The sequence below is a fragment of the Hesperophylax consimilis genome, chromosome 13 (genome assembly GCF_061612785.1).
Source record: "Hesperophylax consimilis isolate HC1 chromosome 13, BYU_Hcon_1.0, whole genome shotgun sequence".
NCBI lineage: Eukaryota > Metazoa > Arthropoda > Insecta > Trichoptera > Limnephilidae > Hesperophylax > Hesperophylax consimilis.
The window spans coordinates 26,527,549-26,555,185 of record NC_142848.1 but is presented as its reverse complement, the minus strand read 5'-3'; the positions used below and the strand labels follow the sequence as shown (position 1 = coordinate 26,555,185).

The 27,637-nt window shown below is 36.3% G+C and overlaps 1 protein-coding gene across 1 annotated transcript; it reads right to left on the bottom strand.

Annotated features, from left to right (window-relative positions):
- Positions 1-278: 278 nt before the first annotated feature.
- LOC149418684 (cytochrome P450 CYP12A2-like) lies at positions 279-26,254 on the bottom strand. Its single transcript, XM_089639149.1, has 10 exons — positions 26,167-26,254; positions 25,691-25,808; positions 18,075-18,292; positions 15,666-15,799; positions 14,835-14,947; positions 14,423-14,539; positions 12,892-13,170; positions 12,215-12,386; positions 11,659-11,907; positions 279-618 (listed from the first exon to the last, which is right to left on the bottom strand). The coding sequence occupies exons 1-10, from the start codon at positions 26,252-26,254 to the stop codon at positions 280-282; spliced, it is 1,827 nt and encodes a 608-aa protein (XP_089495275.1). The 3' UTR covers position 279.
- Positions 26,255-27,637: the final 1,383 nt, after the last annotated feature.

Genomic DNA, 27,637 nt, shown 5'->3' with positions numbered 1-27,637 from the left:
TATCGAATAAATGGTTCCCGGTGCGGCAGTACCCATACCCGTCTCCCAAATTGAAATTGATTTCTGAAATTAACAAAAAAACAAGCTCAGGTAGGTAGGTATTCTGTATAATATTTTTAATAAAATATGTACAGGTCATCAATCGACTGTTACATGTGTAGTTTTAAGATCTTTTTGATGAGTTTTATTGCTTGAAATAAATATTCTGTTTATTTTTATTCACATTTACATTTTTATAGAAGCACCAGTTAAGTTATTAACAGGTAGTCTTGGGTTTTTTTAGTCGATTAAAAGACTGTCTTTGAAGACGAAACCGAAAGGTCCCCTTAGATAATTTATGCTAGCTGTAGCTCTCTTCGGTGGCGGACCATCCCAAGAGAGGTCAAAGTGCCTGATGAAGTTGACCAGAGCCACTTCCATCTCCAGATCTGCGACTCTCCTGCCGATGCAGGACCTGGATCCAAAGCCAAAGTGCATGGCGGAGAAGGGGTGAGCGTTCTTGTAGGAGATATCAGAGTCCACGTTCTCTCGGAGCCATCTCTCGGGGATGAATTCCAGGGGGCGGGGGAATTGCTCTTCCAAGACTGAGACGAGCATGTGCAATAAGATGATTTTGGTCTGTAATGAAGAAGAAACAGTAGAAGAAATATATATTCTACAATTTAAGCTTATTGCGTAAGGCGCTCCTTTCCTGGTGTAGATATTAGGATAGATCATAAAATAAGTATTATCTCTCAGTGGGTTAGATAATTTTAGTCTATGGGTTAGATAGATGGGCGAGAAGATCAGTTCGCCGTTGTACTATTTTTTTATGACCAGTGATTTTCTAAATTGATTGTTTCGGAGAGATGCATTTACTGTGTTTCTACTTATGACGGCAGAATAATACTTAAAATATGCGGAACACCACAGCTCTTCTAGTGAGATGTTCACAAAACATATTTATTTTATTTGGGATACCAACAGCTTACATTAATAAAAGCATAATAATAATTGAGTTACAATAATTAAACCATTTACTGGTTTCCACATAGGTATTGTATACAAGTGTAGTGATTCCGAGATATTTACTAAAGAAAATTACATTTCAAGAGACAAGTTATTTGGGGTGGAATAGGGAGGGGGTAGGATGGGGGGGGGGATCGGTTAGGTTGAGGTATAGTAATAAAAATATGCGTTACAAAAAATTAAAATGTATTGGATGGTATCTGTAGTTATTGTTATTGTAAGGTATCGAGAGAGTGTCTGTGGGATTTTAAGGAGTGTGGTGCAGAGTTAAATATGTCAAATTGTGAATAGTGTGTGTTAAAAGTGTTGGACGCACGATAGATGAAAGAATTCTGCTTAGAATTAGTGTTGCATCGAGGAAGGCTAAAAATCATGTCTGATCTGGTTCGTCTGTTAGGATCTCGTATCTGTTTTCGTTCTAGGAGTTCAAGGCAATCAACAACGGACCTGGCTATTTTTTGAAGAAATAGTACATCGGCCGAGCTTCTTAGAATATCTAATGATAGTATATTGAAGTACGCTGCTGAATTTTGGTGACTTAAGCAGGGTACTCACCTAACCGTGTAACCTTTAACGTATCTGATACTGTATCACGTGAGTATGTAGGCACGAGTCTACTGCGAGCCGCTCGCGGGTGGAGCGCAGTGCGCTCGCAGTGACCCGCCGACGGCGGTTTCACTGCGAGCACTAAAGGTGGATCCGGGAGGTCGTAGCTGGATACGCGGTTACCGTGTACGAGCCGTACCTACTTGCAGATTGATACAGTATCAGATACATTACATGCTACACTCTAGGTGAGTACTCTGTTTTAGATGTGGGCGGTAGCTGCGGAAATCCAAGTATCGTAAAAACGATTTAGAACACGGTAAGTTTTTAGATTCTCACGGCCAAAAGCATTTTTGTTGTTTGTTTTTGGGGATACTTACACGCTGATTCGCACCACCACCCAGCGCAGAAGAGAGGACTTATCCATACGTTGGTGACCCGAGCAACCAGAATATGTGAAGAAACAAAACTTGGAGCAGAACTTATAAAACTGACCGATGCACTGGAGCGCAACGGTTACCCGGCAAGTCAGACAAGGCAAATTTTAAGAGCCAAATCTACAACAAACGAAGACAGAGTTGAACAAGACTCAAAAGGCTGTGCTTTCCTGCCTTTCGTTCACAATGTGACAGACAGAATTGCCAGGCTGTTGAGAAAAGAAAACATCAAAACTGTCTTCGGAACCACCACCAAAATCCAAGACCTACTGAGGTCTGCAAAGACTAAGTTTCCTCTGGAAGCAGATGGAGTGTACAAACTCAGCTGCTCTGGTTGTGACAAGGTTTATATAGGCCAGACAGAGCGGACGATTTCCAAAAGGATAGCAGAACATTTTCGTGCTTGTAAACTTGGCCACCCTGATAAATCGGCAATCGCCGAACATTTAATTGAAACCGGCCATTACTTTGGATTTGCTCCCGAGGTCCTGGGAAGACCCAAAACTTATAGATCACGCCTGATTATGAAGGCAATTGAAATCTACAAAAATCCATTTAATATCAATAGAGACGACGGAGCTAAGCTCAACAGCTCTTGGTATCCGGTAATTGACGGCTACACCAAAGCTAAACGCAAATAACATGTCTAAGTATACTCCAATACCATATAATAATACAATATAAAACCATTGCATTTATACCTTGATACTGGGTACATCTACTCTAACCGCTGTCAATCGGTTTTCTAATTCTAGAATTCGCCACAAGATGGCGCCACTTCCGTTGGCATTTCGCACTTGGATGGGCCCCAGGCTAACATAAATACTGTGCTTTCAGAATTCGCCACAAGATGTCGCCACTTCCGTTGGCATTTTGCACTTGGACGGGCCCAGGCCACAAATAAATAAGCACAAACTCGACAACCAAAATGTACACATCTTCGGACCTACCGGATCTGCCCTGATGATGGACACTGCAACGCTGTCCGAAACGTCGGCTAAAGAAGGAGTTAGCGCAACACGGCATAACACCCCAAAAACAAACAACAAAAAAAAGATTTAGAACACGTTCTAGAATTTCCACACATGATATGTATTGCGGGTTCCAAACTTGTGACGCGTATTCTAGTAAGCTGCGGACATAAGCAAAATATAGGATTTTCATTGTTCTAAAGTTATTGAATTTTTTACATGTCCTGAGAATGAATCCTAACATTTTAGAGGCTTTTGATGTGACTGAGTCTATATGAATATCAAAAATAAGCTTAGAGTCCAATGTCACTCCCAAATCTTTGATTTCTGTTTTGTTGGTTAAATTTTTTTTATTATTTATTTATTATTACATGCCCTAATGGGCTTTTACACACTACAAAGTTTAATAGTAGAGTATCACAGTTATTATAAATTCTACAAAATTAAAACAATAAAGGAAACATAATACAACGAAAAAAGATTTTTTTTAAATGTTACAACAAAAGCATATAATAAAATAAGATACATTAGTAAAAATGATAAGAAGTTCCACATAAATAGATATTCAAAATAAAAATATATATTGCGGAAATTATAGATGTCTATTTGTGTCTCGATATATAAAAGAATTGAAATAAACAATATTTATATTGATCTCCCAGATCAGAGTATTTATTTCCGAGACTGTGAAGTCTTGGAATCAGTGGCGTAGCTAGGTAACCAAGGGCCATGGGGCAAATTAAAAAATGGGGCCCCACTGCTTTGTAAACTGATTAGGTTTTATCAAATAAAAATATGAAATATACAAACACTTTAAAAATGCTAAGCTACTTAAGCTCTTTTTTGTGCACTGCAGACTGCAGGGCAGGTAATAAAAATATTAAACAGTAACAACATAAATTACAATTAATACTTTGTGTAGGTTTGGCTAATAAAACGAAATAGAGAAGATTCAAGGGTTTATTATATAAAGGTCGGGCTTACCAACTGACTAAATAACAATTATATTTACAATTTTTTCCTAGCTTTAGTTTTCGCAAAAGTATCAATGACTTCGTTTAAATCCAGGCTTGATGCGGTTTTGTTTTCAATTGCTATTAGCGATAAATTTCGGAGTCGAGTTTGGCCCATCTTATTTCTTAAATAATTTATTATTATTTTTAATTTGCTAAATGACCTTTCAGCTGCTGCTGAAGTGACAGGAATTGTAAAGAATAATAACATTGCTGTAAATACTTCCGTTAGGTCGCATTCTAGCACTCCATATCTGCTAATTATTTCCTTACATAATTGGTGAACAGTCCATGTTTGAGTTAGTTGATGTAAAACTAGTTGGTAAATATTAATAAATTGAAGTGAAAAACTAGGGCCTATTATATCTGAATATATTCTTTGGAATTCGTCACACGTTTGTAATAAAGTTGCTTCATCAACATGTAATGAAAATGTGTTAGAAAATCGAATATATAACAGACTGCACTCATACCAATAAAACGTGTATCTAATTGAGATATTACTGTGCCTAGTACATTATTGAAAATCTCAATTTTAAATATTTTTTCTCGGTTTGGAAATCGGTGATCAGCAGCTAATTCATCAAAATGTTTTTAAACTTTTCATTGCCTTTTTTCTTGAAAATGGGTATCAATACCATATTTTCTTACAGTTTCACTGGCTTTGCACTTGAATAATTCGAAATCATTTCTATAAATTTGCAACTTTGCTTTGGTCTCTGCTAAAACTTTACTCGCCTCGCCCAAATTGATGTCGCATTTTTGTAAAGTTTTGGATGCATAATTGATGTCATTCAATACACTGTGCATGAATTCGCAAAGCAACACGAACTCGAAATTTAGCATTTTTGTTTTAATACTCTCTGCTTGACTACGCTCATCTTTATTAGGACTCTTTAGAACTATTTCTGATAATGCTTTGATAATATCAAAATAACGAAGTTTTATTGCAGATATCGTATTAACCCTACTGGACCATTTAGTTTTTTTAGAGTGGTGTCCGATTCGCCAGTGAATTTTGACAGTAGATCCCAACGTTTGATGCTGTTTCCGAAAAAGTTATACAAATATAATAGTTATATAAATAGCCTTGCCCCACACATTATACACACCACTCATCACACTGGCACATCATAGCCTAGAAACACTTCTTTTACTTCTATATCAATTGGCTGTCCATTTTCCGATCTGGTTATTACTGCATACCTCACAACAATGCTTAGCTGATCTACCTTCGATATGTCCTGTGTCGTATCCATTATGATAGCAAAAAACGGTGACGCTCTAATTTGTTCTATTAGATGGGTTTCGAGTTTGGTCCCCAAGCTCTCAATCATTTCATTTTGAATTGTTGCACTCAGATATCTTGTAGATCCTAAAAACATAAAAAAAAACACAATTTCAAAAAAGTCAAGTCAAGTTAAACAGTTGATAAACAAAATAAAACGATAAAAAAAACTTAGAAATAATTATTATTACCTTTGGGCATATCCAAAACTTTCCGCAAAATGTGATCATATCGGGCGACAAGTTCTACAAAGGACAGAAAATTTCCGTGGTATCCTTCCTGACTTAAGTCTTCTTGAGTCTTCTTGATGTGCTTCTTTGCGAATTTCATTTTCAAGTTCCTTGTCGATAGTATTAGTATCGTTTTTTTCCAAAATTCATACACAGCACATGCTTCCGAATGGCCACTCAAACAACTGTGTTGTTTAATTCTTTCTGATAAATGCTTTCAATCTCGAATTCCCGTACACCAAACATTATTCCTTTGTGAAGCAAATAATCAGCATGGTTGACAATAGGCAGCGTCTAGTATTTTGGAATAACACAACCAAAAACGATTGACTGATTAACTTAGAACACGAAAAGTAGTACGATTTTGAAAAACACCTATTGTTCTGGTTGATGTCTGTTGGAAAAGGTTCTGAAGGCTGTAAAGGCCCCATATCAAGAATTTGACGTTTTTCGTTATTACTTAATATTTTGTTCGTGAAGTTTCCCAGGTCATAAGAAGATTTGTCGTACACATTTTCGAAAAATGTAGAGGTCTGTGGTTCCTCCAAACCCTCCGCTCTTATGTGTGTCATGCAAACATCATCCACGTTCACATGATCGGCGGCGGAGGTATCTCCAACTGCAATAATTATCGAATCTTCTTCAGTAGGCTTCTCAACCAACACTGCAGTTACCACATTATTTGAGTCACTATCAATAGAAATATTTTGGCCAGATGTACTTGCAGAAGGCTGACTAAAAAAGTTGTCAATTTTGGGCAATTTTTGTTTACTATCTTCTCTTTCTTGGCGTTGTTTGCGTTTAAATGCACCTGGGTTTCTTCTTTTTATCCATATTTTAATACGCTACAAGTGTCGTTGGGGAATGACGCACATATCACTATCACTGCCAACCTACAGAAAGAATTTAGGGGAATTCCCGAGGCATAACTTTTGAATTTCTCTCAACTGAGTTGTCATGATTAAATTGGGGTTGCAAGTTGCAACCTGTCATATTTATTTTGAAAATGGGAGAAATTTCCAAAAGTTCAGTTCGATCGAGATTTCTGGTAAGGATTCGAGGGCCCCCTGAGCTTGAGGGCCCCGGGGCACTGCCCCGCGTAGACCCTAGGTAGCTACGCCGCTGCTTGGAATCGGGGAATTTTGATAAGACAGTGTCCTGGTGTTGTAAAAATAGAAGGGTAGTAAATTACGGCAATTGATTTGGCAATTAATTAATTTAAATTTTGGAATTTTTTTCAATTAATGAGCCGTTCAGATTATATTCATTGATAATGATATTTTTATTTCGTGTGAAATTCACAACGAAACACTTTTTAACATTAATTTTAAGGGTATGCTGTGTACAGTAAATATTAAGACGGTTTAGGTCCTCTTGCATTTTTTGACAGTCATCTGCGTAAAGTAATGTTTTGGACTATTTGAAGCATTGGCCTATATCATTGATGTATATGTTAAATAGTAACGGTCCCAATAGAGATCCTTGAGGCACACCTGATGGGACGGTTACCCAGTACGATTTAAAGCCACCCACAACTACGACTTGACTACGGTTTGATACATAAGATGAGAGCCATCTGAGAAGATCACCGTGGACTCCGATTTGCATAATCTTGCGTAATAATGTGTCGTGATTCACTAGGTCAAAAGCTTTGCTATAATCCGTATATATTGCGTCTACTTGTACACGTTGATCCATATAATCTTGAGAATTCCGTGAATGCTATTAGATTGGTTGTTGTTGATTTTCCACTCATAAACCCATGTTGGTTAACATTGAGTGAGGATTTCAAAGCGGGAAACATCTGATCGTATATTATTTTTTCAAACACCTTGCTGAAGACACACTATTTTGAAATAGGACGATAGTTTTCAATGTCAGATTTTTGCCCGGCTTTGAAAATGGGTGTTATGAAGGCAGTTTTCCAAGTATTAGGTACCACACCCTGTTTTAAGGAACGATTGAATATAATGGATAGCGGCTTAGAGAGACTGCTTGCAAATTTCAGTATGAAGAAGGGGGGAATTTGATCTGGGCCTGCACCTTTATTTAGTTTTAAATTTTCCAGATATGTCTGCACCAGACGTTCGTCAACTTCAATACAATGAATAGTGGAAGAATTATGAATGTTGTAGTTGTCTGGGATATTTTGAGAAGTTTGAACATCGTTGGTGAAAACAGAACTGAAATATTTGGAGAATAAGTAAACAATCTCAGATCCGTTCTCAGCTTTTTCATCCCTTAGGAATACAGTGTTTGGCACACCCTGTGATTGGGAGTTTAATTTAACATAATTCCAAAGATTTTTTGGATCAGAGGATATTTTGTGTTCAACATTAATTAGGTATTGATTGTGACATTCTCGTTGTAGTTTTTTATGGCGTGATCTTAGGAGAGAGAAAATGGAGTGGTCAGATTGATTTTTGTAAATTTTGAACTTTTTGAAATAGTTGTATTTTTCCTTCGTTAACTTTATAAGAGCTGAGTACCATGAGGATATTTTGAGTTCTTACTCAATTTTTGCAGAATGTGAGCATCTATAAGTTGGTTTATTTGTGAGTAAAAGTTTAGTAAAGCTGAATTTATGTCACCAACTAAGAGAAGTTCGTGCCAGTTTACTTTATTAAGAAGAAAATTTATAAGTTCATAATTACCACGTTTAAAGAAGTGAACCTTTCGTATTTACTCCCTCAATACAACGGGTTCTGAGAATGCTACATCTATCGTTATGGAGGCATGGTGAATATCTTCAACGATTAGTGAGTCATTACAGGCTGATACCTTGACACAATCGTTACAGAGGACGAGGTCTAGAAAATGGCCGTTGGAGTTTGAAATCCCATTATATTGATAGAGACCCAAAAAATGCAGGCAATCAACAAATGCAGAGCTGAGAGGACATAAACGATTGGTAGGTGTGTACGACGTGTTGTTTGGACTTTTGTTTCACAGAATATCAGTGAGGTTGAAATCGCCTAAAATAAGAAATTTTTCACAAGGACAATGTAGAGGTAAGACCTTTGGAAAGGTAAACACAACATATGTTTAAAGAATTGCACAACGAACTCTTAATTTGTAAAGATAACCATAAGTCTTCTGCTTTTGAGTGCCACTCTGGACGCCCGTGGGCTACCATTTTGCGTCGAACAGCGAGCAAGACACTTCCGCCCAAGCGTTGACCAGATGCACAGTAATTTCGATCTCGGCGGAACACGTCATAACGATCGTCGAACAGTTCTTCGTTACGGATGCCATCAGTTGGCCACGATTCTGTTAAAGCGATAATATCATATTTGTTGGATCTGACAGCATTTATCAGTTTATCATTTTTTGTACGTAAGCCTCTTACGTTTTGATAATATATATTTAATGTCATTATATGGGTGGTGTAAATCTGTATTTAGGTGTAAGATAGTCAGCTAGTTGTATGCCTGATTTCATATGGGAGGTCAGATTGATTTTAAAGTGATTTGTAATACTCATACTCTTTTTTTTACAGTGGTTAGTAAGGTAGTAGTGTGTACATAACATGTAATGAGAGGGGGGAGTAGAAGGTGAGGAAAGGTTGAGGGAGAGATGCATAGTAGGTGCAGAGAACATATGGGAGAAAAATGATTTGAAGCAGAATATTCAAAAGAAAAATATTTAAAAAATATATATATATATCAAAGAAAAACATTTCCAAGAAAAATATTTCAAAGAAAAACATTTAAAATCAAAACATTTAAGCGAAAAATATACAGAAATAAAACATCCAAAAAGAAAATATTTAAAGAAAAAACATTTTAAACAGTAATTTTTGAAGATAAAAACTTTAAGAGAACCATAATATCAAAAGAAAAATATTTAAGAGGAAAACATTTAAATGAAAAATATACAAAGGTTAAACATTCAAAAGGAAAATATATGAAGGAAAAATATTCAAAGGAGGAACATTTGTAACAGTTATCTTTAAGAAATAGAATTTTAAGAGATAGATATTTCAATGAAAAATATTTAAATAAAAAATATATGAAAGTAAAGAAAATAAGAGAGAGTAGTTTTCGCTTAGGTCTCGCTGATTTTATGGTTGGCTGGGACGAGGGTCTCCAGCGTTGGATCCAGGGTGAGGAGAGAAATTCCGCTGGACCTCCATCTTGTTCAGATCTTCCTCCTTGGATATGATGATTGGCGGGGAAGTTGAGTTGCGTCATGCAAAGATTTGACAGTTTTTTTAGCCAAACATATAGTAACCCCCGTTCCTTAGGCAGAACTCTCGCCCGAAAGAAAAGATTTTTATTTACCTTAGTGAGGTGGTCGTTGACGTAGATATTTTTTGGTGCTCCAGCGAAATGTCAGCCGTGGTTAAGCCTTTCCTCGCTTTAACCGCCTGAAGGAACATGTTCTTCAGGCTTAGATTAGAGAGTTTTAAAATAATAGGCTTTATCATATCAGGGCGGTTTCCTTTTGTAGCTACACGAGCAAAGATATTAGAAGAACGAGATATGCTATGTTGGCCGCCGGACCGTAGCCGGAGTACTACCTAATTAGGGTACTTTGAACGGTATCGGGACGTGTACGCACAGAAATCTGTTCTATGTATTAGTGCGGATACCTTAGCGCAAGCGAAGGTGTGCAGTAGTATTGGTGAACAAAACCGGTGACACTCGGCAAAACAATTCCACTCAGTACGAACTGCGCATAGCACATCTCGTTCTTCTAATATCTTTGTACACGAGTCACGAATTCCACATTACTTTCGCCAATGTTAATGTTTTTTTTGTTATTTGTTTTTGGGGTGTTATGCCGTGTTGCGCTAACTCCTTCTTTAGCCAACGTTTCGGACAGCATTGCAGTGTCCATCATCAGGGCATATGTGTTGCCCACATGCAACACATCTGCCCTGATGATGGACACTGCAATGCTGTCCGAAACGTTGGCTAAAGAAGGAGTTAGCGCAACACGGCATAACACCCCAAAAACAAATAACAAAAATACTTTTGGCCGTGAAAATCATAATGTTAATGTTGTTTACGTTTGATATTTTCTTAACTATATTCATCAGGTTTTCATCATTTCGGTGAGGTATTCCCTTGATTTCCAGGTTTTGTAACCTTGCCCATTGGTCGCGTTTATTTAATTTGTCTGCAAAAGCGCGCACTTCCTTTCGTAGATGTGTGACCTCCGTTTCCAGATTCTCAACTTTTTCTAAACGTTTTCCGAGTGTGTTTATTCTCTTCCCGAATGCTGTTACGTCCATGTGACAGCTCTCTACTGAATTTTGAACTCCTTGTACTTCTTCGCGTAGGACTTTTATGTCTTCGTGTAGAGTCTTGACGGATGATAAGCCGCTCTGGATTCTTCTGATATCTGCCATGATAGTACTGATATCCTGGTGACCGACAACAATGTTTGAGGATTTGCAGGAGCTGCACCGCCAGGTAGATCTCAGTTCTAACTTCAGTTTTCTTCCGAAATACCTCCACATTTGTAGTGGAAGTATTCTTTACATGATGAGCATTGAGGACCATGTGAGATTGTAGATTTGCAAACTCCGCAGTTATTCGTGATCAATTAGTGATGTTAATTGTTTAAATTTATTAGGTTAATTCACACCAGCGCCTGATTGCCGCAATCCGTTGAGCATAAACGGGCAATGATAACACTTTCCACCAATGGTAACACTAGGTGATGACACTTTCAACCAATAATATTTCAAATGTTTGCGTCTGCGCGTTAAAGTTAAGCTAAGTTTTAAAATTATTTCAAACAGTTGCTGATTGATTATATAACACTCTACCTACCATGTTTTATATTAGGGAAATTTTTGTATTACTAGCACTTATTACATATTTACCTTAAACTGTATGTACAAGTATATAAATAAATAAATAATGACACTTAATAATAAGGTATTTGATTCACAAATGGGGCTAAAACGCTAAATAATTCTGAATTGTTGGAAAGTGGATATATTAAAACAACATAATATATCGTAGAAGAATGTCCCCTCCACCAGTTTTCCGTTGCTGTGGAGGGGAAACAAATCTGTGCTGAATCAACTGACTTTCAATGCCGTCGACTAACTGAATAATCTCAGTATCCCACATTGATCTCTACACCAACTATCTTCCACCGTGCGAAGAAAAATGTTTGTTAATTTATCGTTTTATGGCAAACACTCACCCCTTTAGGAATCTTATATCCAGAGAGCACTGTATCTTTAGTCAGGATCCTCATGGTTCCGGGAGTGACGGGGTAGATCCTAGCAGCCTCTTTGATGCAGGCCTTCAGGTACGGTAGATGGTTCAGATGGTCCGCCGTCAGCTCCGAAGACCGGCTCGGTAACAACGCGGTGATATCCTCACGGAGTTTGTCTTGCTTGTCTTTGTTGCTGGCCATGTGGTAGAGGACGTTCACAAAGGATGTGGAGGTCTGAAAAAATGCATTTTTTATTACGGTCTGCTTAGCTCCCGGAATTAATTAAGCCCCTTGATCACTACAGAAGACCAGTTCCTATGATGTTTAATATGGTGGTTGCACTTTATGTCTTTCCACCTCAACTGCATCCCCTGATATGGGGATCCATTGTTGAGGCAAATTGTCATTCTAGCTCCCTCAGTGACAGTGACAGTGCTTTACATCATTCCTTCTAGTATTGGGACTAAAAGGAATAAGATATAGTAACATACCGTAGATCACATCATTACTGTGTACATGCAAAGCCAAAATAAGTACGTACAGTATCAACCCCAGCTAGCAGCATATCAGACACCATCACCACAGCAACCTTGGGGTCTACATCCAACAACTTCTCCAAAACACTAATTTCGTGGTCATCCTCGATTTTTTCTCCTGACTCCTTCTTCTTCCTTATGTTCTCTATTGCGACATCAATGTAGGTTTGTGCTAAGCTGAAAGATAACGCAGAAGAATTACAAAATTACATAAAGGACGTAGAATATCACGTTCGCCGAACTCCTCATATGAGACTTCGTTTTCCACTTCGGATACTAGATTTTGGGCTTGATTCGAGATCCCTGAAAAATGAAACATACTATATAATTTATAAGAAGCTGGCGAAGAACTAATTTGCTCTGACTATTTTAATTTACGATCGGACGTGACTGTTCTTAATACATTTTAGTATAACCATGTCCCAGTGAAATAAGCGTCAAGTTTCTACTAGAAATGGGTATTACTTATTATATTAACTAGATCTAGGAGGCAAGCCACTTCTCTGCCTCCCTCATCTTGACTTTCTTCACACTCGCATTATACATCGAATTGAGGATGTCTTCAGTCCCGCTGTCTTCGGATAGTTGAGAACCTTTTAGGATACCACAGATCAAAATATCCTAGTGGCTATTGCCACGAATTTGAAATTATATATAATCTTCCACGACAAAACGAACTCACTTGATCTGATCATCAAAAATCTGCATCGCCTTCCTGTATGTGGGCGTGGTCACATGCTTCCATATGCTGGGTTCAAAGTCCAACTTCTCTGTTGTGGCAAAGAGATCCTGGGCGTTCTGTACAATCTTCTGAGGAATGGAGTCTGCTGGCAGATCATCTGCCAAACAGTTTAGACGCGAGTCCAATGCAAGATACGCTATGCTTTCAAGTGCCCACTTGTTGGTCTCGTTCATTATGATGTCACCGACCTTGTTGTCAGCGTTGCGCATTCTTTTGATCCTGTTACATAATAAAATAGAATACATTAGAGTTGTATAGAAACACAGACGGAAGTGATATTGATCAAGGTTCTGATCGCCTTGCAGCGGGTGAACAGTGGTGATCGTATAATCCATGACGACATTTTTGCTCCGACATAATTGAAGAACATTATATCAAATACTTACTCCCGGGTGATAAAAATGCTATATATTTTTTTTATTTTTTTATATTTATTCAAAAAACAGTTTTTACATAAAAAACATACTCTGCACATCTCACTAGGGCATTCCTGTATCAAGATGTGCAGCTTTACAATAATATCATTTAAAAAAAATACATATATGTAAACTTAAAATAATAACAACATTAAATTTAAACCAAAAAAAGAAAAGTTTATGACACGGTCGTTTCGAGACCGGTAGACAAAAATAAACAAAATTTTAGTAACAAATGTATGAAAAATAAAAACAAAAATGTCAACAAAAGAAGAATTGGTAAGTAAGTTGGCAACATTAATATTCTTTTGTTCTTTTTTTTATAAACAATTTATGGTTTCTCTTACCAGATGATTCATGGCTTTATGTCTTGTGGGTATTGTGACTAGTAATTTAGTTTTTTTTTAATAACTTAATGAGTAAAACCTTAAATTGCAATATTTAATCATTGAAGACTACATTAGCGTCCTGTATTCTACTAGTCCTCAACTAGTGTGGCGACATCCCGCCTCACGTTTTAATTTACTACATCACTCACAGATTCTCCCACCATTTTCTCATTAGATACTGGAAACACCTGTTGTTCGTAGACTATAAGCCTAATAGACTTATGGAGTACCAAAGGATGTTCTCAGCGCGTCCGACAATTGTCGGCCCTAAGCGGCTAAATCACTCCGATTCACTCTCTCATGTAAGAATTGTCGGGGTCCGCTTTGCAATTTTTGGTCAATTTCAGATAATTCTTCTTTTTCCTATAGCTACTCGTGACGGTTCAAGATTTGCATTGCCACCAAAGTTGATAGAATGTATTGTCATCTACAACGAGTTTCAGGTCGATCAGATGTCGGGAAGAATGTTAATTTCCATTTCCAAATATGCATTTTCCCCAGAAAAGCTACTTATATACAGAAAAATGATTTTTTGATCGTGCCTATCGGCTACTGCGGCGCATGACATGTTAAAATGGCCACCATCTTTAAGAACCGACATTTCTCTACACAGGAATATCCTATATACATGCGGCTATCAATATTATACAGTAAAAATGTACTAACTTTTCAATAAAATCTGTAGAAATAACATCAATTGGCTTCAAATATTGCTTCACTATTTTGGGCTGCATCATGATGGAATTTACTTTGTTTCTGAAGGAGTACCAATCTTGCCCGTTACTGAAAACATTAATTTTATCATTAATAACGCATTAGAGATTCTGGTTGGCTCTGGGAAATGCTCCCATTCAAGCTAGTCTTCTAATCCTTCTGAATTTTTAATCTACACAGTTAAACACTTCCTTGACACACTAAGAAAGCCTCTCACGGTTGACTGTAATCCTGCCATATATGAGATGCGCGTTTGCTTCCATCCTTTCCCATCATTCCTGGTTCGGCTCGCGCAAATTTTGTCCTGTTTATACCTCCCTGACGTTTTCATGGCAACATATCCAGAAAAAAAAATGATGCTTACGTAGCAACAAGTCCCTTAGCATCCTTGAACATTTCTTGTCTGAAGTGATTCCGGAAGTATGTCAAACTTGGTAAGAAATCTCTTTCGGGAAGAATTGTCTCTTGCTTGTACACCTATAAAAAATGTAAGGCAGGTTGTATGAGAACTTATATTAAATGGTGCACACCTAATGTAAATAGGACCGTCGTGATGTTAAAGCAAGGTGAGGAAAGTAAAGGAGAAAATACAGTGGGTGGAATTACTTGGGTAATGAATTATTTTGGGGGTATTATGCCGTGTTGCGCTACCTCCTTTTTTAGAAATCATCAAAATCATCATCAAGTGTTCATCATCAGACAGATCAGACTAAATAATGTGATGTGTTATTAGTAAATACCTGTTAAAGCCATTTTAAGATTTTGAACAGGAGCAGATTTTAAGGAAATTTCTTTTAAGTCTAGAACAGGGCGCATGATAAATAGTGTAGGTATTTTAAAATATTTAATTTTGCGGTGAAAGGTTTTGAACCTGTGTCCTTTTAGACCAGAGTCATGAACCTTATCCACCTGTAAAAAAAGCCTTTTATAGCGATACATATTATTGTTGTATTCTGGTTTGCCTCACAACTCTTTAAATAAAATTCTGGGGTCAACAAAAGAATGATCTCTGAAAGCTTCTTTAGCAGGCGGAAGGAATTATTTTGGGACTAGACCTGGAGTGTGAGATTGCGAGAATATTTATTAGTCACTCAATCCCTGAATTATCTATAGCTATGTGCCATCTATGGATAACCTCTGAAACTGCTTTCTCAGATACCCCAAATATTATTTTAGTGACTTTAGTAATAATTACCGTTTCTATGTTATCTGGTGAGAGTAAATAAACGGCGTTGGGAAGACCAATGACTCCATCCAGTTTAAAAATATCTCCATGCTGTTTGTACAGTTTGGCCACTAGTTCTAGGTGGTCCATATTGCAATATTCTCCTGAGAAAATCAAATTGGTATTATATCACACTGGGTACAAAAAAGACGTTCCCGACAAGCTTTAACCTGAGTGAACTTGTTCCTGAGATTATTTATTATATTAAAAACCAACAGTTTTTGCGTAAATTGTGATTTTAGAATTTAAAACAGTTTTTGTTACCTACGACATTAAAATATTATTATTTAAGCACGGACGTTTTAAAACTCGCTGTATTGGAATTGCCGGTGCAGCGATGTGATGTGATTCCTATATATCTAGGAGAAAATATTTATAACATGGAAAAGACCAACAACTTATTTTCATATAAGCAAACACGCACATTAGCAGTGATGGTTCGTGGCCTATCTAACTTGGAGTTAAATCGGAGATTAAAAATGGATAAAAAATACTTAAGTATGTGAAAAAAACTATTTTGGTTTTATCCATACTATAAATATTTTCCCATCACACCATTCCATTACATCGGAGATTAGCGACTTAATAACAATATACAATTTGGAGATTAATTAAAACGCCTGTGCCTAAAGAATAACATTATAAAGCTGTAAGTTACAAAAAATTGTTTTAAATACGAAAATAACAATTTATGCAAAAACGGTTTTTAATAAAAAAATTAACATTTTCAACTTAATTAACAACTATAAAGTGCTGAACTAATTTGAGTATGAATGTGTCAAGATTTAAATCGAAAATATCAGCGACATATATATGCTCATTGCCCGGTATATGTATTTTCTCCATTAAATTAGTAAATTAGTAAATTTCAGCTGTATCACATTAAATGTCGTTTTATATACATATTGTTGTGTTCTTCAATTTAATACTAATATTCGCCTATGTATCACTGTGAACTTATAATATAATGTATCACATTACTGTAAAAGCCTTTTATGGCGTTTAATAAATAAATAAATAAATTACAGAATATAACACGAAAATATAAGCGACGTCTATAAGCTCATTGCCTGGTATATGTATTTTCTCCATTACAGAATATAACACGAAAATATAAGCGACGTCTATAAACTCATTACCCGGTATATGTATTTTCTCCATTACAGAATATAACACGAAAATATAAGCGACGTCTATAAGCTCATTGCCCGGTATATGTATTTTCTCCATTACAGAATATAACACTAAAATATAAGCGACGTCTATAAGCTCATTGCCCGGTATATGTATTTTCTCCATTACAGAATATAACACGAAAATATAAGCGACGTCTATAAGCTCATTGCCCGGTCTATGTATTGTCCCCATAACAGATAAAACACGAGTCAGAGCAGTCCAATCTTGAATTTACAATTTGCAATAAAAATACATAATATTATTCGCATTTCAGATAATTTTGATAAATTGAGTTTACTTCGTAAATTTACTAAATTTATTTGAAAAAAAAAATTTCATTTGAGAGTTGAAATGAGATCAAATGCATGAATTTTATTCTAACAGACTTCTAACCAGAGATGTACATAGAGTCGTTTTATGGTTTTTAGGTTATTAAACATTTTAGCTATTAAAGATTATGAGAATTGCCTGGGAATAGTTGTAATATAATTTGAGAAGCGTAATTTGGAGTCAGAAATAACGCCAACGTAATTGAATTCATTAACTCCTTTATGAATGATATTATTAATTGAGAAGTCGAATAATAAGGAGGTTTTTGATCCGTGGAAAATTTTCGCTTGGCATTAGTCCATATTATATTAAGACTTAGTTTGTTTACGAAGCACGATTTATAAAGTTAATTTCCAGAGTCGAACATAACAGTATTTTTGACTAAATGAATTGAATATAAATATCATTAAAAAATTTTAAAAAGTGTCGTTAACAAATATTAGAAAGAGGAGATATACATAAGATTAGTGTGGGGATACAAGAAAAAAACGATTTATTTAGATAGGGACGTAATTTTTGAAGATAGTTACAAAAAGCAAAATTACTTTGTGGCGTCATTTTCATATATTTTTACAGATAGTTTCATATTTGATAAATAACTTTTAAGCCATTAGAGAATGTTACCACTTGTAAGTTCACTTTTCCATTAAGATGCGATTAGAAACAGTATCAAAGGATTTACAAAAAATTGTATAAAATCAGTCAACTTGGACAGACCCTTTGATGGAGCATTGGAAATACCAAACAATACAAGTACCGACACATAAAACCGTACTATACAAGTTTGTATTCTTTCTTTATGTTTTTTTTTAAATTTGTGAGTTGTCTGTACAAAACCACCGCACATAAGAGATATAAAATATCCGTTCCAACCGATTTTAGGTATGAACCTCCATGTGTTTCCAACGATAGGCAGTGCCTTTGGTCCTGGTATTTCCTTGAAGGGTTTAGCCTTCTCCCATACTGCCCTGCTCACGTGACACGTGGGATCTGACCCCTCGATCTTCTCTTTCCGTTTCTGCACGTGTGCGGGACATTCCTCTGCCAATTTGGGAGATATTTGCTGTTCGGGACGCGATTTGTTGAAGAGTCTGAAACAAAGTTATGGATTAAGGACAATGAGTACTACTTCCTGCACGAACTCATGCTATCTAATCATCACGCCGTTTTGTCGGAGGGGTAAGCGTGGGCAGATAGGATACTACATATAACTCTGACTCGGCACGCGTTTCTGTCTGCAGTCACTTTCTTACATCGTCTCGTGCTTACTCTTCTGTAATTTATTTTAATTTATATTATATAAAACAGTATATTTGTTACAGTGATGGAAAAATTTAGACGAATTAAATATTATTAGAGAATGAGTTGTGAATGAGAGAGAGAGTTCCACACAATTTGTTAAAGTTCATCAATTTCGCACTCTCTATGGCTATTGAACAAAATAATTATGATAATATAATAATAACAATGTTGTTAAAAATGAAATTTGTAATTGTTATGTACTTAAAAGCCCAATAGGGCGTCAATAAATGAATGTAATAAATTTACTTGATTTAACCGACTTATCTAGCAGACGAACTATGAGCGATTTGGTACTTTATACAAATTGGATAATGGCTTAATGCATGAACCTGACTTACCATAGCTAATAACCACAGACATAGGAATTAATAGACGAGAAGATAATGGCGAGGGGTAAAATCAACTGTTGAAGAACGAAGGGAGTAAGGCTGACTGTGATTCGTCAATAAATCAATCTGACAGTAAATAGGCATCTCGCATTATAATATCACCATTTACTTCTTAAAAGTAAAATCTGCTTTTGAATGAATAGACATTTTTACATGGGAGCGCAAATTACTTGCCACGTTATGAACAAATTTGCGAAGTCCAAATTCGGCAAAAAAATTCGGTTCTATTTTGAGAGTCGAATATTTCGTTTAAGTATTTAGTTAAGACACTTTTATAAATGTTCATAATTTACTTCCCAGCAACCAACCAGCTTTGTGTTTCGCGTCCAGACGTTTCTCGATGTGGTAGTATATTATGTTTCTAAAACTGATCTATATTATACGAGGTGAATATGCTTAAAATAAAGTAAAATAATGCTTATATATGGAATGTAATACGACAATTGGGTTTATTCTCTTTTTCACATCTATTTTTACAAGTTTTCATAGTACAAGTCAACATTTTGCCGTTTTATTTCGTAAAATGAACCGATGATGCCTCGACCATAGTTCGCACAAGAATGATGACGTCACGTTTTCAAATTTCACTTGAGGCCATACGCGAGCACAGCCGGCTCCAATGGAACCGGTATGGGGAGTGGGGATAATACGCTTTTAATCACTTAGGGCAGGTCTACTAATATTCATATGTCTATGCTAATAACTAACAAAGCTAATAACTAACAACGCTATTAACTAACAAAGCTAATAACTAATACCAATGGTAACACGAATCGTTCAGAGCTGTTCTTTGTCAACAAACTATTCCATTCATTCTCCAGTCCAAAGGCTATAAAGGCTAGGAAATAAATTCAGTTCCGTTGATATTATCATTATTCCATTCAAAATTTTAATCAGAAATTTCAAATATTTGATTTTCCTAATATTAAGAAATCTTTAACCAATAATATTTTATAAATTTTGTTACATATTTTAAAGTACTAATGTAATTTATTTACTTGTTTTATGGAACAGCCCCAAGGGCGTAAATAAAAAAAATAAAAATAAAAATAAAAATTTCGAAACAATTGTGACTTGACATTTTAAATAAATGAAATGAAAAAACTTGGTTGTAAGTCACTTTATTGATATATTTTCACTCTCTACTGGTTTCGGTATCTCCGTACCATCATCAGGACTGTTATAAAAATAATGCTTTCAATTTATCAAATATAAATATATGTACATTTTACGTTTCATTTATTTAACCTTCCAGCGGGCGCGTTGAGAAATTTCCCTTGAGCGGGCGCTTGTCGTAAATTTTACGTCATCAAGTTTTCTCCATGTAAGTGGTGTTTTCTTTATACAAACGTTAGGGAATTTCTTTAAAGATATGAAAAATCATAATAGGGAGTACTTTAAAAAAAAATTGACTTTCTTAAAAAAAACGAAGCAACACTCTAAACATGTTAATATTTCAAAACTAAATATTTTATCGACCTATTTAGTCAGAATCAATATTCTCATCCTTACAATTGTTACAAACCACCTCAACTGAAGAATGGTTCTTGCATGTAAAGGACTGGCAACGGCAACACTTCATTGATGCTGAGGATCTTTTCTTATCCAGTGCACATAACCGACAAACACCGCATTTTGGAAAGCTTCTGTTTTATTCTTCTGTTATCGGTTCAACTGCCCTACCGTAATTCACTCTGAGAAAAGCATTTATATCTTGCGGTAAATGTTTGACATTTGATTTGACTCTAGCATAGCTCGAAGCTCGATGCTTACAACTAAGTCGCAAGAGTGAGGGAAGCGATAAGGCGCGTTTGTCGTAAATTTTACGACAGCGCGCCCGCTGGAAGGTTAAATAAATAATAAATTATGAATGAAGAAAATAATAATAACAAATTTCAATGAAATTTGAAACAGATAATAAAAAACGCATAAAAAATATGTGTGGTATTAAAAATATTATTATTGAGGTGATAAAAAAACAGCACTCTTCATAATACAATTGATTTTTGCGTCGTTAAAATTAAATGCTTACCATCTATTAGTTTTACCCTATCTTAAAGTACTCGTTATTAAATATTTATTACCATATTAATATGTTTTCGGTGTCACGTTCATAGTAATTTAGCAACACAATACTTTTTTCAAACGCGTTGTGTAAATAAATAATTTTTATTCATCTATTGTTTTGAAACATTTGCATAGTATTGACATGACTGTATTTACAAAATTAGCATTAGGAAGTGCGTAACTAAGTGTTAACAAATCAGTTTAAAATTTTCACATCATTAATAGTTATACATATAATAATCTTCCCTACCTACTGTTTAAATATGATGAAAAATAATATAAAACAATAGCACATTTAAAAAATACACTTTTTGGGTATACATTTACAAATTTATGTTCCAGCGTAAATCAGTCTTTTGGAATTAACGTTTTCGCCCATCGAAATTTTTTTTAACCTAATATTTTGGTTTTATATTTCGTCATATTTGTATAGTAATAGCAATTTATTTGTATTTATTTTTTTAAAATAATTGTCATTAACTCACAAATAATTGCCAAAATTGCCTCTAAAATCATGAAAAATTATATTCTCTAATGACCTATATTTTACAATTTAAAACCCAAATAAATAAAGTAGCACATTCCTGTATTAGACATTTGCTATACCTTTTGAATATTTTTTGAAGTGAAACTTCTTTACGCGCGTTATGCAATTTCGAGGACCGGAGTAAAACCAACTCATGACCGTCATCAAAAACCGTGATTATTTCGCTATAGGAGCCTAGCCAATATTATATAGCTACTTTAGGTCACTCTCCAAACTCAGCTTCGCGGTCTAGAGGCAGAGCGCCCGATTGTCGTCGTGAAGAACCGAGGTTCGATCCCCGCTTTAACTATTTTTTTTTCTTTTTGTGATTTTTTTAATAATAATTTTTTTTAAAGTGATAAAATGCTCTCGTGCTGCGACTTTTAGATATTTTGACTATATGATATTTTGGTCGAATACGTAATAACCGCGGTCTAGAGGCAGAGCGTTCGACACTCGTTATGCAGGACCCGGGTTCGAATACCATATTTTTATAACTTTTAATTTTTTTTATCACATGCTACTTATAAATATGTCAATAGACAGAAAAAAGAGAGAATGAAATGAAAAGAGAGAGAGAAGAATACTAAAAGTTTCACTTCCGTCGTGCGTAGGCTTGCCACACACTGTATTTTTTTTTTCTGTATTTTGGCCTAAAATCCAAATTAAATTTTGTATGAAAAGGGAAGCGTGGCCGTTCGATTTTTGACGATTTTTTTATTATTTTTAAGTCAGAGTTTAACTATTCAGTGCTCGAACCTGTGAATATTAGCTTTATATTATTCGTATAAGTAAGCCTGCTTTTTACCTATCGTGAATATTTATTTATTTTAATGGATACTGATCGTTTAGACGGTGAGATACCCGCTAATTTTCTGTTTTAAATATGAGATAGTTTTCAAAAATGTCTATACGTATAGACACATTCAATAGCACTGTACAAACGAAACATTCAATAACATTGTACAAACGACATATTCAATAGCATTGTACAAATGACACATTCAATAGAATTGTACATTAGGGTGGAACACTTTTATTTGAATTTTTTTTTCGAAATTCGAATTGGAATCCCAAGTAAAAGTTGCTTTATGTAATTGTAAATAACACTTCTCAATTTGGAAGTTCTAGCTCGACAGCTTGAGTTCCCGCCATGGACTTGAAATTTTATTTTTTGAGGTTTTATAGACGTTTTGTATGAAACACCCTATAAACAAAATAATAAGTAAATATAATATATTATGCATTAAATGATAAAATAAAAGTAAATTTTATTTAATAAAAACATTTATTTCAAAAGTAAACACAGGTTCAGAAAGTTATGTTGGTATGAATAACATAATTTTTTATAGCAAAAATCCTTTTTCGGCTCAAACTTTGGCATGAGTATTCGAGATATGATGGATATGGCAAGGCAGTCTCATAAACTCCAACACTGTATCTTCTCCATTTTCATTAATATCTTGCAACTGCTCATCGGAAATATTCATCAGTATTAGGGGTTCGTATATATTTTGTTGCCAGTCAATCATGTCTATGTAAGAACATGCATTTAAGTCCAATTTTGGCACCTCAAACATGCGCGAAACAGAATTTTTATTAACTTGACAAGCCTTTAAAATGCGTCTTGCAGCGAGTTCTCTAATGTGCTTACGTGAATCTGTTATCATACTCAACAAGTTTTCTGGATGAGCAAAGTTACTGTTTCGAATTATAACAGGGTCCACTATCGCTAACAACTCGTTGGACAAATATCTATATAATGAGCTTCAATAAATGATTTGAACCATCTTTGCAGGATGAATGTTTTTTGATAAAACCAGACAGGAGCGAATGATTATATGACAAACGTTGCTTAAGTCACAAGATTTTGTTGTGGATTTTCTGTATAAATATACAAATGCAGTATGCGATTAGCTCTTGTCAACCAGCGGGCATGGGATAGTTTACCTGGGCTTCTCTGTAATAAATCAGGAGAGCGGATCCATTTATGACAGCAGTAATAATTTCTTGTAAATATTTTTGGTCTGTACTGAGATCTGTGAATATTTGTGGAGGTAGTTCACCTTCTATCTTCTCAAAGTTGGCCAACGGCAGCGTCTCGCATATCTCTAATGCTTTACCAATTTGACCTGCAAATGATTTAGATCTTGCGGTAGGGCCATCCAAACAGGTAAACAAATGCCTCAATGGTAACTTATTGGCGTGTAAGAGACAAATTATCCATTGCAATGGTCGAGATAGTCTGTTTTCCAAAAGACGAATCATGCCTCCCACTTTCCCTGTGTTTGTTGCATCACAGCCAACAACCATTAAACCATCTAGTGATATCTTTTCAGTCGTTAAAAAGCTGTGGATAGCTCTTTCAATATTTATTGCACTGCCCGATATCGGAACCCCTTACCCAATATAAACAGTACCTGGTTCTTTTATAATCGAAATATCTTCCTCTTGTACAATCACTCTAAGCCTCTTCGATCTTTTTAAAACAGTTTTAGCCGTCTTTTCTTTCCTTCCATAGAAATATAATGAAGGAATTTCTATTACTCTTTCTTCGGTTAAAATTTGCTCGCGTACTTTCTGTCTTATTCTTTTCAGTTTCATCCTATCTATTATGCCTCATTTCTTGTTTTAGAGTACGTAATCTTCTATTCAGCAATTTTTACTATGGAAAAGATCCGTTCTTCCTAAAGCCATTAGTTAGTGCGTTGGTCTTCTAAAAACATTTGTTCCTCTCTTGGCACTTTTTTGTCTCTCACACAAGTACAGCTTACAAATTCTTTACATTTACTTGCACCTATGTCAAAAATCTTTCTAATATGTACTCTGAACTCTTCTAAATTTTCTTCCTTAAGTTTCTACAAAGACTTTTTCAAACTATAACACTTCGAGTGATAACTTTTTAGTAACTGTAAGATTCTTTTGTGTGTGACAATTGGAATAATAGATTTTATCCACAGTCCTTCAATTTTCGTTCAAACTATTTCAGCAATTTCCAAAAACGTAGGTTCTTTTGTTGTGTTATTCCTTACATTTAAGTCTTGTCGAACCCATTTGTAGAGTTTCATCATATTTTCATACGTAGGTAGGATATTTTCTTTCAACTCTGCACTTACACCAAATATCGGACATTTTAAATTTTGTCTTCTAGAAGTCATGTTAATTGACTTAAAAACGTTTATCAATAAGTACTCGTGAATATAATTGACGCACGACCTTTCACCTTGAGACAATTATCGACACTAGTTTAAATAAAACACTGCATTTCGTAGATTGTCAGATGCCGCCCCCGCTTCGTCCCGCACTTTGCTCCTCTATCACAGCGCCAAAGTATATTAAAATAAAGAAATATTTGATTGCAACAACTAACTATATTTGAATAGGTATATTAAATAAAATAAACCTATTTCTCAAACAACTGGAACCAAAGAAACACGGCTAAGCCATTTCATGGAACGTTTTTATACTGATTAGTGGTCTTTCACCAAAGCGTCTGAGAGTCTACTTCTCTTGACGTGTCGTAAATATTTTTTATTTTTTTTATTGATTAAAAGATTATACATGTATATACATTATTTAAGAAATTTTTTGACTGCCCAACTAGGAGGATTCCCGTTTTAGGACAGTCAAATTAGTATGAGTATTATCATTTTGATAAGTATAGTATTAAAATAATAATGAAATAATAGGTATATGTACTTTTAACTGGTGCCTTAGCCTACTAACGTATTTTTTATAAATATGAATAACAAAGTGAAGAAATAGAATAAAATAAAATATCCAATTAAACATAATATTAACTGCTGCTTGGGTTCTACTTTAAAAGTACTAGGTAGGTACACATAATGATAAAGATTATAACATAAAGGTATCTTTCACATGGTTTTTTTTTATTGATGTTTTTGTTGTTGTTTTTGGTTTGTGTTTGATTTCATTTTTTGTGTCCTAAAAGTTCACTCTCCTTTCTACCTAATTGATGAAACCAATTAGTTACATTACACACATTTAAACCAATATTACACACATTTGTTTCGTTTGATTACATTTTGCATAAAAACGCATCAAACCCGGACCTTTGGATTTTTTTCCTAGAATCTCACCCGCTCGCCCATGGAGACCGTCAAGCTACATAAAAACTTATAACATTAATAGAATTTTTAACATACACTCAAATTATTAAACATCTTGTTCATTTAGCCACCAACCTGACACTTAATACGCTGTTGTTTACTACTGAAAGTGAGTAAATCCCTTTGTTATTTAACACACTATTCACTCCTGCGACCACAATACGATTAAACTTCAACATTATTGCTATGAAATCTATAAATTAATTAATATTTTGTAGTTTAGCACAGCGCGAATGAAAAAAAACTGCAAAATTAGTCCAAATCTGATTCGATACTGATGCCCAACTGACGGTGACTTTTAAAAAAATGTCACGAAAAGCAAGCGTCGCCCGTGTCGTTCCTAACCATTTCCCAACTAATCAAATGTACCTTTCCGTAGAGAGAGAGAGAGAGAAGGCGATTCAGTAGGAGAGGAGAGAGACAGCGTAGCTTGTGGTTTTTGCGCAGTTTGTGGTTTTTGCGCAGTTTATGGTTTTTTCGTGGCTTGCAACATAGCCACAAAAGTGCTACCGTCTGGCTTGTGTTCGCACAACCAGGCCCCACCACCTTACAGCCGGCCGGAGAAATCACGCACCCCCAATCACAGTCACCCCCGAGGCCCGGCACCAGCGCCGGATCACCAAGAGCCTCATCACCCATGGAGGCTGAATGGATCAGGTCTACGGCCTCAAAGCGCCCCCATTCCCCTCCAAAGCCCGTTTTTCGTCTGGTTCACGAAAACAAGTACGAACCCTTACATAGAGTAAGCGAACCGCTCCAAGAAATTGCGTCGCCACCAATGAAGAAACGCCCGACGCCACCAGGACCAGTGGCGTCCACCAGCCGAGAACAGGCGGCCACAAGCACTCTCAGGAAGAGTACAAGAGTGCCACCTATAATCATGACTATAGGGTCAATGACGCACGGCGACATCACGAAAGAAGTGCAGAGGCACATTGGAAGTGCCAACTTCAACTTCCGTTACACCAAAGGAGGTAAAATTAGCATTGTGGTGAGCTCCGTAGATGCCCACAAGAAACTGACAACAGCCCTACGAAGAGAGGAGAAGCCTTTCCACACCTTCACCACAGAAGCGGAGAAGCTGAAGAAGACCGTCATCAGGGGACTCCCGAAGATCTCACCAGGTGACATAATGGAAGACCTGCAGAACCAAGGCTTCCCGGCAAGGACAGTGGTCGTGATAACCACCTCGGGAACAGAATACCCTCTTTACCTGGCCCACTTTGGCCAGGAAACAATCATGGGCCACCTGAGAGCCGCAGTGGTCTACCTGTGCCATTGCAGGATAACAATCCAAAAATACCGGAGCAACCACCTCCAATACGGCACACAGTGCCATAGGTGCCAAAATTTCGGTCATGTGTCCAGAAATTGCGCCCACGTAGCCCGCTGCGTCAAATGCGAAGGAGATCACGCCACACCAGAGTGCCCAAAAACCAACCGAAATGAGCCGGCCATCTGCTGCAATTGTGGCGTAGCCCATCCCGCGAACTACGGTAAATGCCCCAACAGGATGGCATACGTAGCTGCTCTCCAGCGCAGACAGGAGTACTCTAACGCCCAGAGGCGCAAAGAGGCAGAGCCCCGTGTACAGAAACCCGCGGCCCGAGTAGACGGCCGGTCCTGGGCAGATGTAGCGGGCCAAAACAACCACCAGCAACAGGCTCCGGAAAAGCAGGAACCACGAAGAGCCCCACCGCCCACACCGAAACAACGCCAAGCGCCAAACGCCGGAAACTCCTCTGATGACGAGTACATAATGTCATTACTGCACGGCCTCATCAGGGTACGCGAAAGACTGGCCTCCTGCTCATCCAAAGCAGAGAAACTGATCATACTAATGGAACTTCTCGAGGACACCTCACCGTGAAGTTCCATGAGAAAAATGACAGCGACGGCGAAGAAATAGAAGAAGATCATTATTGACAATGTATCCTTTTTAATGTCACAAAATGTTTTTTCTCCCACAGGATTTTTCTTCCAAACTTTTTTCTCCCAACCGGTAGATATGCAGGACCACCG